General features: G+C 39.4%; 1 protein-coding gene across 1 annotated transcript in view; it reads left to right on the top strand.

The window, feature by feature from the left end:
* The first annotated feature begins 3,105 nt into the window (after positions 1-3,105).
* The window catches only part of cacnb3a (calcium channel, voltage-dependent, beta 3a), a 22,712-nt gene continuing 7,078 nt past the window's right edge, over positions 3,106-18,739 (top strand). The window contains exons 1-8 of the mRNA XM_008283664.1: positions 3,106-3,186; positions 3,892-3,984; positions 13,636-13,755; positions 16,519-16,641; positions 16,732-16,847; positions 16,945-17,024; positions 17,125-17,144; positions 17,751-17,828. Coding sequence (XP_008281886.1) covers positions 3,106-3,186; positions 3,892-3,984; positions 13,636-13,755; positions 16,519-16,641; positions 16,732-16,847; positions 16,945-17,024; positions 17,125-17,144; positions 17,751-17,828 — 711 coding nt within the window. The remainder of the gene's footprint in view (positions 3,187-3,891; positions 3,985-13,635; positions 13,756-16,518; positions 16,642-16,731; positions 16,848-16,944; positions 17,025-17,124; positions 17,145-17,750; positions 17,829-18,739) is intronic.

Genomic DNA, 18,739 nt, shown 5'->3' with positions numbered 1-18,739 from the left:
TACATTCAAATATCACACAAACTGTATTTACTTAACACGCACAACTGATTCTACATATTGTACTAAAATAATTTGAATTACTTTTTGTCAGAGGCACAAGTCTATTACACAACACTTCTTTTTTTAAATCTAAAAACACCTTGAGGCCATTTATTTATATCTACATGTTAATTATAGTCCTGTCTTATTGTGTGTCCCATGATGAACTAAATCATGTGGGCCTTTGGACAGTCATAGCACCTAACAATCCTACCTCTGCCCTTTAAATATCGGTGATATAATCTTCTAGTGCGTGTACCACCTACAAATCTACTGATTAACTGGGTAGGATAAGTTCACTTTATTGATTTTATGGTAGGTTCAACAATTATGCTTACATTTTCACATCCAGATTTAAAAGTATTGCAGTTGAAATGATGTTAAAACAATAGTTACATGTGATCTAGACATCTACTTGCTTTTGAAGCAAATTCAACCCATTTTTGACCTAGACATACGTGTCTTGTGTTATACGTGTTAAAACTGAACTTATCCTACTTCACAAAGGAAACACACCGGAAGGTTATATTGCCTTCATTGGAAGGGCAGAGGGTCGGCTGTTGGGCACTGTGACAGTCCAGAGGGCCACACTATGTGCTGGAGGACCACATTTAGACTGACAATCATTGATCGAAAACGGTATTGACAACAACCTGGATGGTGTTGGACACATCCTGACCTGAACCAACTCCAAAGAAACACTTGCAGTCAGAAGTTGGAGATTACCAGAGGAGCTCTGTCAAGCTTTGGGTAGAAACTGATCCATATGGGCTGTAAGAAACTGCTGAATATGAGCTGATCTCAGGAGCAGGATTGGATATAGTTCATTCCACCACTTCTTCTGCTTTCTTGGACAGATGTTTATACGTCTGTATCTTTGTTGGACAATGGTTGAGATAAATCTACTTTTTTTTTTTCTCCGATTGAAATCTGCAGGCTTCTCATCTTTACTCTTGCATTAGTTTAGAGTGCATTGTCCCTCATAATAGCCCCTCATCAACACTCCTATATTTTACAAAATCCCCCACACCTCTCAAACCTGAAATGAGTGAAATAAACTGAAATTGGCATTTCTAGAACTAAAGGTTTAGTCTGAATTTGGGGACTATTCATTTTCCTTATTAGGATGCATTAGAATGAATTTTTTCCTCTTTCTCATTTTGAATTTGGATTCTGTTGGTTTAATGGGCCTTTGTCTATAGGAAATGTTTGCATTTGCTTGTGATTTGAGTAGCATTTACCCTGGTAGAAATATTGAAATTAGTATGATGGCTATCTTTCTCTTTTGTTTTGCAAGGTTTCATAGCAAGGGAGTTAAGCTATCCAAGCAATCCGTTTTAATTATCCATTATCGTTATTATCTATCTATTATCTATACACCGCTTAATTCTCACTAGGGTCGCAGGGGGGCTGGAGCCTATCCCAGCTGACTCAGGGTGAAGGCAGGGGACACCCTGGACAGGTCACCAGTCTATCACAGGGCTACACTTAGAGACAGACAACCAATCACACTCGCATTCACAACTACAGACAATTTAGAATCACCAATTAACCTCAACATGTTTTTGGACCTAGTGAGAGGGAGAACCCAGAGAGAACCTACGCTGCATGAGGAGAACATGCAAACTCCACACAGAAAGATCCCGGGTGTCCTCACCAGGAAGCGAACCGGCGACCTTCTTGCTGCAAGGCAATGGTGCTAACCGCCGAGCCACCTTGCAGACCCCTGTTTTAATCAGTTTAGGAAAATATATTTTAAAGTGACAGGTAGAAAAGAGCCTTTATTACTCTGTCTGGTGCCCAACTTCGTTTGAATATTAAGAACACCTCTACAGGTTCTTCTGGTTACTGCTGCAATAAACTCACGTATAAAGATGAACCAAATTGTACACAAATGGCTCCTTTAAAAAAACAAGGAGAAAAGTTTTTTTTTAGATTGTTGCTGTTGACAGTGAAGTTTTAAATGCTAAAATAAATGAAACAAAGTACAAATGCAGTGGTAAAATGTCATTCAGGCCTACAAAAGGATCATCCAGGAACCCCTTTGAGTTATTACAGGTTCTTCCAGTAGTACTAAGCAAGCAGGCAGAGTTCTTAAACACAATTCAGGACTTTCATGTTGCCTTACGTGGAAGGTCTTTCGGGGTCCATTGGACCCGAAGAAAGAATATGTGCAAAATATTTGTTGGTGTTCATTATAGACTTTTATACTATGTTCAATAAATTTTCTGATAAGTTGGTGTATTTTTGGTTCCAAATGCATGATAAATGTCCCTCTTTTTATATCTAAAAATAAATTTTAAAAAATCTTCAAAAATTAAAAAAACAATACCTGTCACCTAAACCAAATGGCCTGGGGTCCAAAAGACCCCAAAAGTCCTGAATAGGGTTAAAAATCCCCCAAATTCCTTGAGGCTCTCCTGATACCTGTTCTACTGCTGGTATTACAAACCAATGAAAATGTGTTTGACTGAAAACATGAAAAAAATGCAGAAAATGTTTCACTAAAGCCACATTTTTGATCAGCTGTGACTTCAGAGGTGCCCTCTTTGAAGGGTCCACGTTTATTTGACTGTGGTTTCAGTTTTTTTTTATATTTCTTGAATAGAGAAATATGACACAGACAAGACTGGACACGGTGTCTGGACAAAGCAGCACACTCATAAATGAGGAAAGGTGTCTGTGTTGTGACTGTGAGCCGGCGTGAACAGATTTGGGGGTGAGTGAAGTGAACCCTGACACCCCCGGCGGAGCCTCACACTTAGTACGGACCTGTTCGTTCTGTTTGAGAGCGACGACGCTCCGGCGTTAACGGTTTATTTCAGCTCCGGTAATTTTCCGGCTCGCTTTTTTACGTTTTCTCCCCCCTCACATTTCCCTTTTTTAGTTATTATTTAAACCTGGGAGTGTGAGCTATCTTTCTTCTCGGCTGAGTTTGGACATTAATGTGGGTGTTTTTTCGCTCCGCATGCCGCCGTTTCCTCGCCGTGTTACCCGCATATAGATGTATCTGGAGCCTCTTGTTTCCATGTCTGTGTGCATCCCGCCTCCCTGCGCTCTCAATAGATGGTGCAAGTCAAAATGTCCAAATCGCCCGTAGACCCTCTGTCTGCTGTGGAAACCGGCTCCCAGTCGCACTATTTCCAGGTAAATCCACCCACTTTCACTCTCACGCCTAACTCCTGCCCTCGCCAAGCAAAGTGTCGGTGTTTGAAGACGGCTAGCTAAAAGCCATCAGATGCTACTTGTTGTTCAATCTGAGGCGTCGCGTTTTTGGCAGCGAGCTACTTTATTTTTTTCCACCTCCGCCTTCGCTGAAGCCGCAGATTGATGCCGGAGCCAGAGGATCACAAAGTAGGCTCACACAATAAGGCTTTTAAACACAGGTCTCCTTAGATGGTGCTTTTAATTTTCAGGCCTTTTTTTTTGTATTCATTTTTCATTATTTATTTCAATGCATTTTCCTGCATCCACACCAGTGCAGGAGGAACCAGCACACACCAGTAACAACCATGGGACTTGCATGCAGGTTTTTACTGGTGCAAATGTGTAGGCCATGACTCAGAGTCACCTGTAGCCTGATTCTGAAACGCCTCTTCGTAATGCACTCAGTCACAGAGGAGGGGGCCTTTTTGTATCAAGTCAAACCATTGTGTACAGCTCGATGAATGCAGCCCTAAGATGAGTGTGATTTTGGCAAAGTTACAGCTGATTATATTTACTGCTCTGGTGCACAGCAGCTCCTGTACACCCAGTCTCGCTAGATGTAGGCTTGCATTTTGTTGAAATCACAAAGAAAAGCATTCAAACAGCATTTGTACTATCTATTTATCTTGTCTGTTCCCTTCACAGTTGCCCAGAAAGTTGCCTAAACGCAAGAGCCGCTTCAAACGCTCAGATGGCAGCACGTCTTCTGACACAACATCCAGCTTCATCAAACGGCAGGTAAAAGATCTATTTATGCATCAGCATCCCATTATCGCACGCTGATTGTCAGTGGGATTGAATAACTGTAGCATCTATAGAAAATGTAGGTCATGTTGTGCGCTGGAGTCTGAATACAGCTATAAGGGCCTGAAGTTCTTCATCAGAACACAGTGTCTCTGCAGTGTTTGGTCGTGCAGCACCTACAGCGCATATTTTTTTCAGTTTGAAGTTGGTAGAGGAGGTAGTCAAAATACATTTATAGTTCTGTATTTATTATCCCTATATCAAATCCATGAGAGTTTCTGCTCTGCATCTTCATCCACAGCGCTGCCTCCTCCAGATACAGATGTTGTTTTGCCCAGGAGAGGGCAGCAAAATGCTTGAAAGTGCACAGTGTGTTACACCAAAATCCCAACACAGCCCAGTTTTTTAATTAATGTTTTCAGGTCAGGCATGTGCAGAAGACTCAGATGGAGATTTGGGTGTTATTTAAGACGATCTCTGTGACCGACAAAAAAGCAAAAGGGATGATTTGCCTCATCTGTTACCGTGCGGCTCTTGTGAATCATGCTCCTCTCATCTGATTTGATGGAGAATATTCAAGACATTTGTAATTTACCTCCATGTGTTGTTTGTGAAGAGGCGTTGGGTTTGATGTGGGCGTCAGTGTGGTTGTAGTTTCAGTCCAGCAGAAGGGAGAACCTGATCCCTGCAGAAATCATGTTGTGAGGTGTCAAGAGGTTTCACCCGGCTACAGATGGACTGTGCATACAGAGCTCATCCCAAACCGCCAGATCCCCGAGGTTCATGAGTCTCGATGCATCAAAGAGGGCAAGTCAGGAGCTGGGAAGGATTCAAATATCTGCTTCTAAAAGAAGATTGGTGTACTAATGACAGACACGACAGGGCTCTCTTTATTCCTGCAGGCTTCTGTAGAGTATTTCTCCAGTATCCTTTTAGACATGATTAATTAATCTGGAGCTGAAATGATTAGGAAAGAGTACAGCGTGGATACAAAGAGATACTAGGGTGGGAAATTGTCTTTGGCCCATCTGGCAGTTCATTGAAACTTTAAACAACACACACACCAGTCACATACAACACTAGCAATATGAAAGAGTCTGTTAGGAAACTAATCAACAACTATTTTGACAGTGGATTCAATGTTGAAGTCGTTTTTTAATACTCTATGATAATATACTTGATTATGTTTCATATTCTTCATCTGAATCCACAAACTTGTAACTATCAAATATCAATAAATAAATAAATAATGGAGTGCAAAGGAAAATATTAGTCTTAAGTAGCAGAAACTTGAAGTATTACATATTAAAATATACAATTATCTCAAAGCTGTACTTAAGCTCAGCTGTAGCAGTAGCATATCTTTTGATGATTAAGTCGTTGTCTAATTGGTTTAGCTCTAAATCTATGTGCTCAAACATAACATACCATTCAAGTCCCAACCTGGGAATGCTGGCAATTTGTGAGTGACAATGCAGTGCATGCTGATTTTGATTCCTTTTCAGGTTATTAAATCAGATGTGTTTCATAACAAATAGTAATCCAATTGAAATGTCAAAGCACAGCTGAAACTATTAGTCGATTAGTCATTTGACAGAAAGATAATCAACAACTGTTTCAACAATTCATCATTTGAGTCATTTCTCAAGCAGAAATGCCAAATATTTCCCTTATGTGGCTTTTTAATTGTAGGGATATGCAGATATGTTTTGTCTTATGTGACAATAAACTGAATTTTTAGGTTTTTAGGTGTTGCAATAATCGAATATGTCCACTTAGGCTCTGGGAATATTCAAAAGACATTTTTCACAATTATTTGTCATTCCATTGAGGTAGTTTCATGGGTTGTATTCATATTTGATATATTCAGTGCAGTGTATATTAAAAAAGGAATTTCTTTTGTAAATAAACACTAGCCATCATTTCAAACTGATGCATACTTTAAACTGTGTCAGGGGAATAACACTTTAACAGTGCAAGAATTCACGGTAACTAATGATTATTTCCATGGCTATTTTTTGCTGATTGTTTCCTTAATTAATAGATTAAATGTTAAGTCTATAAGATGTCAAACAGAAGTGGAAAGCGCCCGTCATGCGTTTCCCAAGCACAAAATGACATCCTTAGATTACTGGTTTTATCTAATTAACAGTTTAAAACGCCCAAAAAACACATTGCACTTGCTTTCATGTAATATGATACAAACAAGCAGCATATTCTCACATTTGAGAAGCTAGAACCGGCAAATATTTGGCAAAGTAGTTGAAACACTTCATTAACAATTTCATTAAAGTAAAACATTAAAATTCACTTATAAGATTTTAAGGACTCGAGGCATGATGTTCCTTTCTTGAGCAATGAGCGATCTGCAAACATGAGGTTCAGACATCATAAAAAAAAAAAAAAACCTCGATTTCATGCACAGCACCATTAGCATGAGGGAATGTGGAGCAGAGTAACTGCGAGGCGTTAGTGAGAAGAAGAGAAAAAAAAAAGGGCTGAGCAGACATCTTCTTCAGGAGGGGACATTAGTTATCCTGATCGGGGGGCTTAATGACAATCTCCAGATTCCCAGAGAATATTGCACGGTTTAAAATATTCATGATGCTCATTTTGAAGGCCCCGGGCGATGTGATGTGTGGGTTCAGCGTTCACACGAGCACCTTTAGTTTCTTTTCAATCATTACCTCCTCTCTGAACGCACAACAGGCACCCCGCCTCCTCCCGCTCCCATTGGTGATATGACAAAGTGTTTTATGCAGAAGGAGTAAATTTCACAAACAGAGCAGATAGTTTCTTGCCTGTGATAGGGGTGGGGTGTCTATGGAGGAGCAGTGGAGTATGACTCATTTCTGCAGCAGGATACAATAAGCAGTATGGATGTATGTGTTATATGTAGGCCATGAGGATCTGAAACAGGAGAAATCTTGAGGGAGTGCATGATAATAACAGCAGTTCCTTCTCTGCCGGCGCATGCTGAATTGGACTTTAATGGAAATAAGTGAGAATGTGATGTAAATTTAAAGAGGTGGTTTGATCAAGTGACGCAAAAGCTGCGTTGGTTGTTGGTGTTGTGATGTGATGAGGTGGGGTAAGAATAGAAAAGAAGGTGTAGCCGGTGTCTGCTCCAGTGCAGGTTGTCCCTGGTTAGGGGATGGGACACAGTGCAGTCTGTCTGCATACAGCATGTAGTATATAGAGAGGGAGGGACTGGCAGCACCATCACCACATTAACTGAGTAAGTACAAAAGACTCCCGACACAGTGAGATTCTTCTTCTCTCTGTCTGTTCCTCCTGTCTTCCCCACGTCTCTGTAGCATTTCCATCGTATCGTAGCCGCTTCACCTCTCTCTGTTTTCCTTTGTCTTCCTCCTTCACCTCACCTCACCCTCCAGCAGCGCTTTTGTTTCACTCATTCCTTCACCTCTTTCACTTTTTGATTGCCATCAGCCCGTGTGCACTCTTCACAGTTCTTCGCAGTCTTGTGATTGATCAATTTGACATACAGTATGCCCGATCTTGACTTTGATATTGATGTAGCCATGGTATGATTTATTGCATTGTGTTTCAGAGAGCACTGTGCATGCGTAACTTGCTGACATTGAATTACGACCGCACAGTTAATCGAACACTTTTTGAAATTGGATATTTGGCTGCTGGATTTCCAAATTGCTGGAGCTTGCAGTTTTGTTGTTGTTTTTTTTTTGGTCTTTTTGCTTTGAGGGAAAGGTGTTTTAGCCTCCTGAATAATATATTCTGCTGTTGTGCAGAATCTTCTTTCTGAAAATAAAAGCAGATTTTTGGCATTAGCATGTGCTCGCTGCATTTGATTTTGCACAATTTCCGAGCAGTGTTTTATAGTTTTAACCAATTTATTACAAATCATGTAAACTTCACATTGCTGTAAAAAAAAAAAGAAAAAAAAAAAAAAAGGTAAGGCACGCAGTAGATTTTTGAGTTGTGGTTTTCCTGCTGTCCAGGTAACTGACATTTTCAGCTGTGCTAGCATCATGGCTTTAGGGATGGTAGATGCCAGTCTGTTGATTTCTTGGAATTTACTGATATCTATCAAATGGGTTGCTATGAAATTTTTGTGCAGATTTTTATGATCCCCACAGGATGAGCTGTATTAACTCTGGTGATCCTGTAATTGTTAATTTAATGCCATCATCCGGTCAAACTTCCAGATTGTTCAGTACTTTGGTATATTAAAAGTAAAGGCTTTCCCGTTAGGATGCTAACATGCTAAACTAAGATATTGACTGTAGTAAACATTATACCTGCTAAACAATAACATGGTAGCATTGCCATTATGAGCACATTAGCATCTTTAGCATGTAGCTCAGATCAGCGCTGTGCCTAAAGGAGTCAATATGCTTTAACATGCCTACCAGAAGATGCTTTCTACAAATTATTTTCCCCTTTTGATTTATTATTGTCTCCACTTTCTACAACAGCTAGCTTTTCACCTTGACTTTAAATGCAGCTATTCAGATCAGTATAAACATGTATGCGCAAGTTTAAACCAACAATAGGTATTTCACAGAACCGCTCATGTGGCAGAAAAGTCTTGCTTGTTGTTTCATTAGATGTTAAAAAATAACTTGCTGATACTTGAAACTTGTTCAAAAGTGAACACCTGCTACACTGCTTGCATGAGGTAACAACTTTACCACGCACAGTTTTCACGTTGTTCATTGCGGTCTGACCTGTCTAAAGATAAACAGGCTGGTATTTACTAAGTAGGATGTGTGGCTTTTTTTTTTTATGCGGACATGAACCATTTGCACACGACTGGATGACTAGCCTTTGTAATAAAGTACTTGTCAGCAGTGTGCCAGTGTATGTGTCTGTGTTGTAAGGAGGGTAGGCAAGTTATTGGTGTACTATTATTATCATGATATTATAGCTGATATCTATATATTAACGTCAAAGGTGGTGTATGTAAGTATTTTAGTCCGAAAACATAATTTCACTTTGATCCTCAGGAGGTGATAGTGAGTCACTGTAGTGTTCAGTCTGCCTTCGGTGCAGCATTTGGTTTCTCCTCAGCAATACTCATTTTACTGAAAAACACACACACGTATATATGTATACATAGTTTGTCTTCATTATACAGAAATTCTAAAAATACACCCAATGCAAGACTTTATGAAATCTGTGACGCTATCTGGTCAGTCTGCAAGCACAGGACGACACTATCTCTCTGGTGCTTTTGCTCCCCTTTTGTAGAGCAGTTATGTACAAAAGTAAGAAAAACATGAACTGTGGAGAAGCTCAGTGTCATTTTGGGTGGCTGCAGGGTCTTCCGCACCTTTTGACTCACTTGTCAACATCATATCTTGAACTAATATTCATGCGTGCTGTCAGTCTATTATGTTACAGCTTGCTTAGCTCAAGCATCATAGTAGCAAGAATATAACCACAACAAAACCATATGTTGTGACTAGGCTTTGGAGATACGTACTGGCAAGAGACATTTCATCAGTAGCTATCAGAAAATCGTTCTGTAGGATGTTCAACAGTGTCACTTATATGCAAACTGCCATGAAAACAAAAATGCAAAGTTGAGTTGCATGAGCTAAGGGTGCTCCCCCCCCCCACAGCTCATTAACAGCTTATAACAGAGCCCCTACACTCTCTGTTGCTCTCGCCATTGCTGTTGCACAAGTCTTCCAAGGTGCGCTAGTCACTGCCGCCTGGGCAAAATGTGGTGGAGGCTGCAGCCAGTAGGAACTACTGTTTTTTTCTTGCGAGATGGGTTTCTATAAACACCAAGAACCTTGAGTCTTCTACCACCACTCAAGCGTCGCACTCCTGATGGCCTGCTCCGTGTGCCGAGGGGAGTTGATGTTAGTGTGCACAAGATGTAAATGGTTAGATTCAAAGAAAGGTGGCTAATTTCAAAATAAAACTTTGTTCTTATGGACTTTTTTAAAAGTAGGTCATTAGAAATATTAACAGTTGTTGGTAATATCTCCTGATATTAAACATTTTATCCTGATGGATCTTGTAGCTGTATCGCCCAGCCCTAATCATCATAGTTTTAATGTTTTTTGGTTTAAAAACAGACTAAAAACATGGACTTGAAAAACAGTAATAATCAGAACCTTTTTTTTCATGTGTATTTCTTGTTTCTTTGAATATCCAATAATTAAATATGTGCAATATTAAAAGTACTTACAAATAATGTAACTTAACATGAAGCGGCTATAATCAATACTTTCATATTGACTTTGGATCAAATGACTACGTCTAACGTGAAAGTTGTCACTCTGCAGCTTTCCTGAGTGTTTCAGGCCTCTTTCAGCTCATTGTTTCGGTTTTCTCTTTGCTCTCCTGGTGTCTAACTAATATCTAATTAACTCACTATGCTGTACCTTCTCAGGCACCGAATGACAGATAGATGAGGTTAGGGACTAGCTGTTAAACTTAAGGAAGATTTAGCAGCTCAAGAGTCAGATATTTCCCTCAGGTGTTAGTGGAGAGCAAATGTGATCTAACAGGAGAGATAATATTGCTTTTTTTTTTTTTTTTTTTTTTTAATTTCAATTCATCTGGTGGATAAACAAATATCTCCATGTGAATGACTGATTTCTAAAAAACAATTGTTTGCTAACATATTCACCATATTAACTTTATGACGATGTTTTACTTGTGTTAAAAAAGCAATAAATGATAAGATTTATTAACATCACAAAGTTATGGGTCAGCTTGGGGTTTGCTTACATTTTGATCAATAGTTGTTTCTTTAAACATGGTGTGTGACATATTACCCACACGACCATGGCTAAGCTGTTTATTAATCTACAGTTTAATGTAGCCAAAGGAGAAGAAATCTTCATCTAATGGCTTATCAAAGGAATAAAAAGAACAGACGAGTGTATCAGTAAAATCCTAATCAAATTAGTGTAGAAATCCTCTGTTGTTCAGTCCCTAGACCGTAGGATGACTTGGCCCTCTGAGGACTCGACTAGCTGGATGACACACTTCCCCGTTGGCCCCTCCCTGTGGAGTTGAGGCCATCAGTGTTGCAGTGTGTGAAGAATAATCACAGAAGCAGAGTAGGAAGGAACAGAGTTAAATTTAGCCTGCAGACAGGGACATTAGCAGTAAAAAAAAAACAAAACAAGACATCCTCAGAAAAGACAATAAAGATGTACTCATTGCTACACTCTGCAATGCAGCTTAGCTTCACCTAGAAGATACCATGTTTTCTGTTTGGTCACATTGGAAGTGAAGCTGGTTTTTGGAGCATTTAACAGGTGGCCAGGTCAGAGAGCGTGCACTGTGGAGAAGGTCCGCCGTGTCATCTCCGCACATTAAGAATGAATAGCAGTCACTCGGCGTTCTAACATCATTAAACAGCACTCTGACATAACGCCGTTCCTCTGCGCCCACCATCATATTTATTCCGCTTTTATGTCCGTGTGTGTTTCTGAGCATTCCCAGTGAAGACAGGGAGGCTGGTAGTGTGAGAAAATTCAGATTCATGTCTTTATCAGGCTCTAGCGCCGTCCTCCTAATCAGCCAGGTATGCAACTCTCTCTGCTATCTGTGTGTCTCTGTCTCATGTGGTCATGGTCTTTTTCCCCTCCTCCTCCTCCCCCCCCTGCTGTGTTTCCCATCTTTTCTTCTATCTGCGGTAAGCATAGATATCTAGGTCTCGCTCCAGTCCTTCATAGCATTTTATTCTGCTCTAATCTCATCTTCCCTTTGAGACAGGCTCGCTTTATCGTCGTATAAACCTCTCGTCTCACCAACCGTCCGTCAGTCACTCATAAACACCCTTCTCCTTTCGGTATATCTTGTCAACAATATTCCCCCCCCTCCTCCTTTTCTCTCTCCCTTTCTATCTGTTTCTACCCGTTCTTCCTCACCCTCCTTTTCTCCGTCGGTGCTGCTCTGGCACTGGTGCAGTGTTGCCTTGCAGAGCTTGTGAGTGCTAGAAATCAGATCTAGTTATCTAACACAGACACCACACCAAAAAAAGAAACGAGGAGAGGTGTTCGCTGGCAGTGGTGCTGTAGATAATAATTTATTTTGGATTGTATGAATGCATTCTGAAGTGCAGAGAAAGCAAAGGTGGTGGTTGTTCTTCAAGTCTGGGCACTTTTTTTTTTGTGTATTTTGCGCCTGTACTTCCTTTTGTTGTGCTGTTGCTAATTGGTCCTCCAGAGGATCCGTTTGTATATGTTGGCAAGATGGATGACCAGGACTAAGTCGCTGCACTCTGGAGGAGAGGAACACCAAAGTGAAAACTGTATTATATGCTGTTTCTTTTTTTTCTTTTTTTTTTTTAGTTTCTTAACGTTTGGCTTTATTTACAGAAATATGGCTGATTGTTTCAGTGTAGCTTCTGCTGTTGTGGTTTGAGAGTTTGTTTATGAGCATGTTTCTGTCTGACTTGTCTATCACACGTCATTTTCTTTGGTTACGTTACTCTTCTTTTCTTTTCTCATTTGTCTCATCTGACTTGTTTTTGCTGCAGTAGTTCTCTTCACTGACATATTCAGGACTGAGTTCCTTCTGAGAAGCCAAGTGGGCACCAAATATAGGAGAACTCACACACACACACACACACACACGCACTGATTGAGACAGACACAGAGAGAGACACACACACAGTGTCCCCACTTTGTCTCGAGCACCTTTTTGTTTTTTTCTCTTTTTTGTTTTTTTTTTTTTTTTTTTTGGAAATCAGCAACGTGGTTTCCTTTTGTTTGAATGTCGCATGGCAATGTAATTATTTTTTACAAACAGTACATTATATTTCATTATTGATTGAACCATGGTGTTATTTTGAAATGTCTTTTTTCCCACTACCAATTCAAAACTCAGAGATATTAATTGTACTCTCAAATGAAACAAAGAAAAGTAACTTCACATTTGAGATATCAGAACCAGTGTATTTTTCCTTCCTTGAAAAAAGATTTAAATGGTTACAAGAACTGTTCATTTTCTGCTGAGCAGCTAATTGATTAATTGATTCATCTCTTCAGCTTTACAGTATGTAATACAGACACTTAAGAAAATAATTACAGGTTACAGATTCTAAATAAAAAGCACCTATGGAGTGATTTTCACCATTTTACTTTGTGTAAAATGTCTCCTTGTTTGCTTTATTTGTCGCTTCCAGCATAATGTGTGAGCCATCCCTGGGAGGTGTCCTTAAAGCGCTTACAATGAAAAATGATAACCAGCATATATTTTGCTAATGAGGAGATGTCCTTGGAGAATAAACAGGGGAATAAAGGATGTATATGTGCTGCACTGTGGGGGATGATGGAATGGATTGGGGCCAAGCAGGAGAGAAGAGCAAGCAGTTGCCTCCTTTGTGCTATATTTGGTCTATCAGAAGATGGCTGGTGTGGGAGAGCAACGCATTGTGTTGTAGATACACACAGGCTCACCACATGAATGTGTTCATAAATACAGACACATATTTTCATGCACACCTGCACACAAACAGACTGCAGAACAGAAAAATAGATGAAAGCTGACATAAACAGAAAGAGCAGAGCTATGTTTCTAACCTCCCAGTGATATGCTTAAGTAATCTTAGCACGATTAGATGATCTTCATGTGAGTAATCAAATTATGAATTACTGTATCGCAAATATTAATCCCACTCTCGCCTGACAGGGGTCGGCTGATTCGTACACCAGTAGACCGTCGGATTCAGACCTGTCAGCAGAGGAGGACCGCGAGGCGTATCGGCGTGAAGCCGAGCGCCAGGCACAACAGCAGCTCGACAGAGCTAAGGTACACAAACTACGATTCATACAGCTACGTGGTATAATGTTTTGAATGTTTTCTAAGCTAAAGTGTGTATTACATCAAAGTTTTTCCTGGCCTGTGGATGGTGACTACACATGACAGTCGACATGATAGGTTCTCGTACAATAATGGTCATAAGTCTGTGTTATTTTATTTGTCAGAATTTTATGCATTTTCCTCATATTTATTGCCATTTTCTAAATAAAAGTGCTATCAAACTTAAGCAGTCAGAACCCCCGTTAGCAAAACTGGCTAACTGGTTTCTGGGGCCAATACCAATTCGTTGTTGTCAAGAAAGACCAATAAACTGGGCCTGCTTGATCAAGATAGCGGTGTTTATTACAGTTTCAGCAACTCTGCTACCTAACCTTCAAAACACAGCTCTGCTATGCAAACGCACACTTCTGTCCCTGTCTGTAAACAGTAGCTTTGAGCGGTCATTGGTTACCTTTAACAAATAGCTAATTAGATAGTGCTATGGACGGGACATTGATTAACACTATTAAAAATAACACTACTTTAACAATAACAATACCTGTAATTAAGGAAATGCCGAATATCAGCCCTGATAACTGGTCAGGTCGATAATTGGTCGTTCTGTATGAAAAATATGTGTTTTTTTCTCACGTTTTATTATTTTGGCTCTGGTTAGAAACTGTTTGGTAGCGTCAACAAAATTCCTCTGTGCAGCAAAAACTCTGCACTTGTCTGACTCTACTTCTCCATACAATCTTTCATGCTGATGGACTGATTGTGAGCAGAAGCAGGCATATCCCTGTTTTTGTGGGTTTTTTTAATGAAGAAATATAAACATTATTTACAGTTCAAGTCAAGATTCTAATCTAAAACACTTCAACAAATTCAAATTGTGCTTTAACACATTTCAGACCTCTTTTCTGTTCTGTGCTATCAGCAATCAGCTGTTTCAGCAGGAAACTTTAGATTTAGGAAAAAAACAGAAATGGAAACACACCACTGCCTTTCATTGAGATGCTTTAGCAAATCACCTGTACATCATTGTCTTTCAATGTCACTCTGAGGTTCTCATTGAGCAGGAATTGCTAGACTGAGTGATCTGTACATGAACAATGTACTATGCTTACTGGTCAAAATCCCATGCTTACACAAACACGGGTCTCTTCTGAATATGCTGCAATAAATTGGTTATTCAAATGACAAACTAGCAGGTAACTCCTGCTAGGTTGAATACAGCAACTTAGCATTCTTTCACACAACACCGTTGGACTGTGGAAGTTGGGAAGAGGCACTGTGTTCCTGTTTTTTTTTTTTTTTTTCTCCCAAGCCAATGTCAGGACCAATGTCATACTGGTGCTTTTCAGCTGAATAAGTCAAATTTACACAGGTAACCTTCTGTCTGTTAGAGGGGGGGCACAGCAGAATACAATTAACCCAAACATCTCTGCTTCCAATGTCACTGTAAATGGAATCTGCTTCATGCTGTCACTCTGTGCAGGGTGCTGCAAAGAATATAAATTATTTTTAAAAAATGATCCACCAGAATTTTTTTGAAACACATATGCTATAAGATCTTCAAAAAAAAGTGAGCAAAAGCAAAAAACAAACAAACAAACAAGCAAAAAATAACAACTAATTCTCTCCCCTTAATATTCATCGTTAACCCTCTGAACCCCAGAGGCTTGTTATCATTAAAAAAGAAAAATCTCCAAAATTGCACCATTTATCAGAGCCAGAAACTGTGAAAACAGAAAGAGTTGTCAGATTTTTAACTTTCAGATGTTTCTTGTTTTATTCCTCTGTGATATGCTGTTTGGTCAGAGCACTTAAACAAGTTAAGCCCAAAACCATAGCATCAAAATCACTTTATTCTACTTGTCTCATTTAAAAATAGGCCAAAAATAAACTATTTGCCCTAACCAGATTCAGTAAATAACAAAAAGAATGTGCACACCTCAGCCTGACCAAGAACCACGACTGACTAAGCTGTGACTAACAGTCACAAGGCAAAAATTCAAGGACTTTCGAGCTGAACTGCAGGCTTTGTTTGTACATAACAGAAGTATATAAATATCTGTAGTAGGGAGAGCCACCAATTTTGTCCGGTCTTGGTATCACTAGTGAGCGCTTGGAATAATGTGCAAGTTGATTCCATGTTTTTTTCAGTCATAGGTAAATGAATAATCCAATAAACATAAGTTGTTGGGGGTTTTTTTTCTATTTATTTATTTACTATTTACCGTTTCTGTATGGATGCATGATTTTTTTATTACAGTGAAAAATTAGCCCTGCAATCAGTAAGAAGAAAGCAAGAAATGCCCAGAAAGTGCTTGGGGTTCAGAGCCATCAAAGATAATATTCACATTTGGACTACCAAATCTTGGATGCAAAATTGCAAAGACATACTGGTTTTATGAAGGGCTCATTGATTTCCTGGTTACAAAGTTAACTTTTGTTCCTAGATGCCATGAGCTTCAACCAAAGAACATCAACACTAACCTCTACCTCTTTGTGTGAACCACATGTTTGTCAAGAATTAATGTCAAGTCACAGCATTACTGTATTCTTTTGTGTATTGTAAATTTTAATCTTTGGGCTTGGTGAGAAAGTTAACAGGCAAAGGTGCAATCAGAAGTTAGTGACAGGTGTTAAAGTCTGTAGTCATCAGATTCATAACTTGAGTCCAAACCTCTGGTGTTGGTCTTATATGTTTATACTGCAGTGTTCATCACTGACACATGTTGTTGTTGTGTTTATTTATCGCTGCCACAGTCCAAACCCGTAGCGTTTGCAGTAAAGACAAACGTGAGTTACTGTGGAGCTCTCGATGAGGACTGTCCTGTCCAAGGAGCTGCAGTCAATTTCGATGCCAAAGACTTCCTGCACATCAAAGAAGTAAGTGATTATCGGTTGTAAATGAGGATGAAACGCCTTCCAAGACAGACACATGTTTAGACAGTGACGTTGTTGTTGTGAATTTAACAGAAGTACAATAATGACTGGTGGATCGGCCGGCTAGTGAAGGAGGGGGCAGACATCACCTTCATCCCCAGCCCCCTACGACTGGAGGCGATGAGACTCAAGCAGGAGCAGAAACAGAGGTCAGTTCACATTTTTAACCACACAGGTATCAAGCTTCTCAGAGGATTCATATACATAGTATAAGTTAGCTAACTTGGTGTGCTCTTGTTGTTGCAGGAAAACAGGAGGTAACTCCTCGAGTTTAGGCGACATGGTGAGTGGGAGCTGGAGGACCACACCGCCATCTGCCGGTGAATGTAAGTACAACAAATCTGCCTCTGGGACTGCAACAGAAACAGCTTTTGCTGCCTTCTGTCATGTTCCTTCATTAACTGTTATTTTTCTTGTTTTCACAAGCTAAACAGAAGCAAAAACAGGTAGGTTTTGGCGATTTATGATCATACAGAATTTGCTCACAATATTTTATTTTTGAATTTTAACTTTAAGTGATATCTTCAGTGCATTTGAAGATTTTAAAAATATCTAAAATCTGTCATAAACGAGAAATGGGATGAGTGTGACAGTAATTTGTGCATTTATAAGGTTGTGTAGTAACTTTTATGGAGCTATTTTGTATTATTAATGTTATTACAGCTGGCTATAGTAGCTGGGGAGCTCATCAACTTTTAGGGGCAAGTGACAATTTTAACGTAATTTTGATTTCTTTATTTTTCACTTACTCAGCTTTAGGTCAAGTTAACAGATATACTATTTTACTAGGAATTATTGTCACATACAGCTGGAAAGTCCTGAATAAAATGTGACAAAGTTTCAATAAATTTAAGCCTTGTTGTCTTTGCTGTTTTATCTGTGATGCTTTGACTGTAACCACTATAAAAAAAAAAATCTTTTTTAAAAAGTCATTGATTGTGTCTTCTATTTTTTTCTTTTTTTACAACAAACAAGCCCAACCCTCATCATTTCTTACCCCTATTCTCTCTGTTCCTCATCCCTTTCCTATCGTCCTCCCCTATTCCTGGCAGGAACATGTCCCTCCCTACGACGTGGTGCCCTCTATGAGGCCGGTGGTCCTCGTGGGACCATCGCTGAAGGGCTATGAGGTCAGCCTCTCCCCATTTCACCTCCAGCAGACAGAACAACTGCCTTACTCTGCACTATTTGTCACCACTGCTCCTGCTCAGCTGCGTTCATTGTTCAACCAACTGAATTTATACTTTGAATCAGTTTTGGCTTTATTTTTAAGTATGCCTTAAGGTGCAAGACAGTTGATTTAGAATAATTTTTGCACGTAGGAATACATGTGACATACTGTGCAAAGCATCAAACATCTAATAACTAAAACCCACCACTGATTTTTGTCATTTTTCTTGCAGGTGTTTAGTTGTTTTAATTGGATCGAAACAAAATGATTAGCGAGCACATCAACAACAAAGCATTATCTGGTAGCTTGCTATGCTAGCACAGAAACATTGCACACAGCTGAAAGGTAACCGAGGAATGTCACAGCCACAAACTGTAATTGTACAGTATAAACTGAATATTCTGAATATTATTAGCAACGAGAACCAATAATTCCACAGAGCAAGTTCACAGAGTTCAACACTGAATACTGAGGATCGATAATCTGAATATCAATACACAGGTACGCTCAGCACCCCAAAAATAGAGAGAGAGGGAGTTACAAGGTCAGGGAGTTGGAGTTACACAGCTGTAATATTTAAATCAGTATATCAGAAAATTATTGAATCCACAAAATATTCAGACCACTTCACTTTTTGCACAGATTATGTTGTAGATTTGATTTTAAATAGATAAAGGTTGGTTTTTTGTAAATGTTTATTAAAAAACAAAAAACTGAAGTCTGTATGCAGGATGCAAAAGTATGCCGACCCTTAATTTAGTACTTTGTAGAAGCTCATTTGACAGCAGTTACATCTGTGTTTGTTACAAAGATGTAACTGCACCATGTTTCTACAAGTTTTCCACACCTGTATTTGGACAGTTTCTCCAA

The sequence above is a fragment of the Stegastes partitus genome, unplaced genomic scaffold (assembly GCF_000690725.1).
Source record: "Stegastes partitus isolate 25-593 unplaced genomic scaffold, Stegastes_partitus-1.0.2 Scaffold323, whole genome shotgun sequence".
NCBI classification, from domain to species: Eukaryota; Metazoa; Chordata; class Actinopteri; family Pomacentridae; genus Stegastes; species Stegastes partitus.
This window is presented reverse-complemented; position numbering and strand designations above follow the sequence as displayed.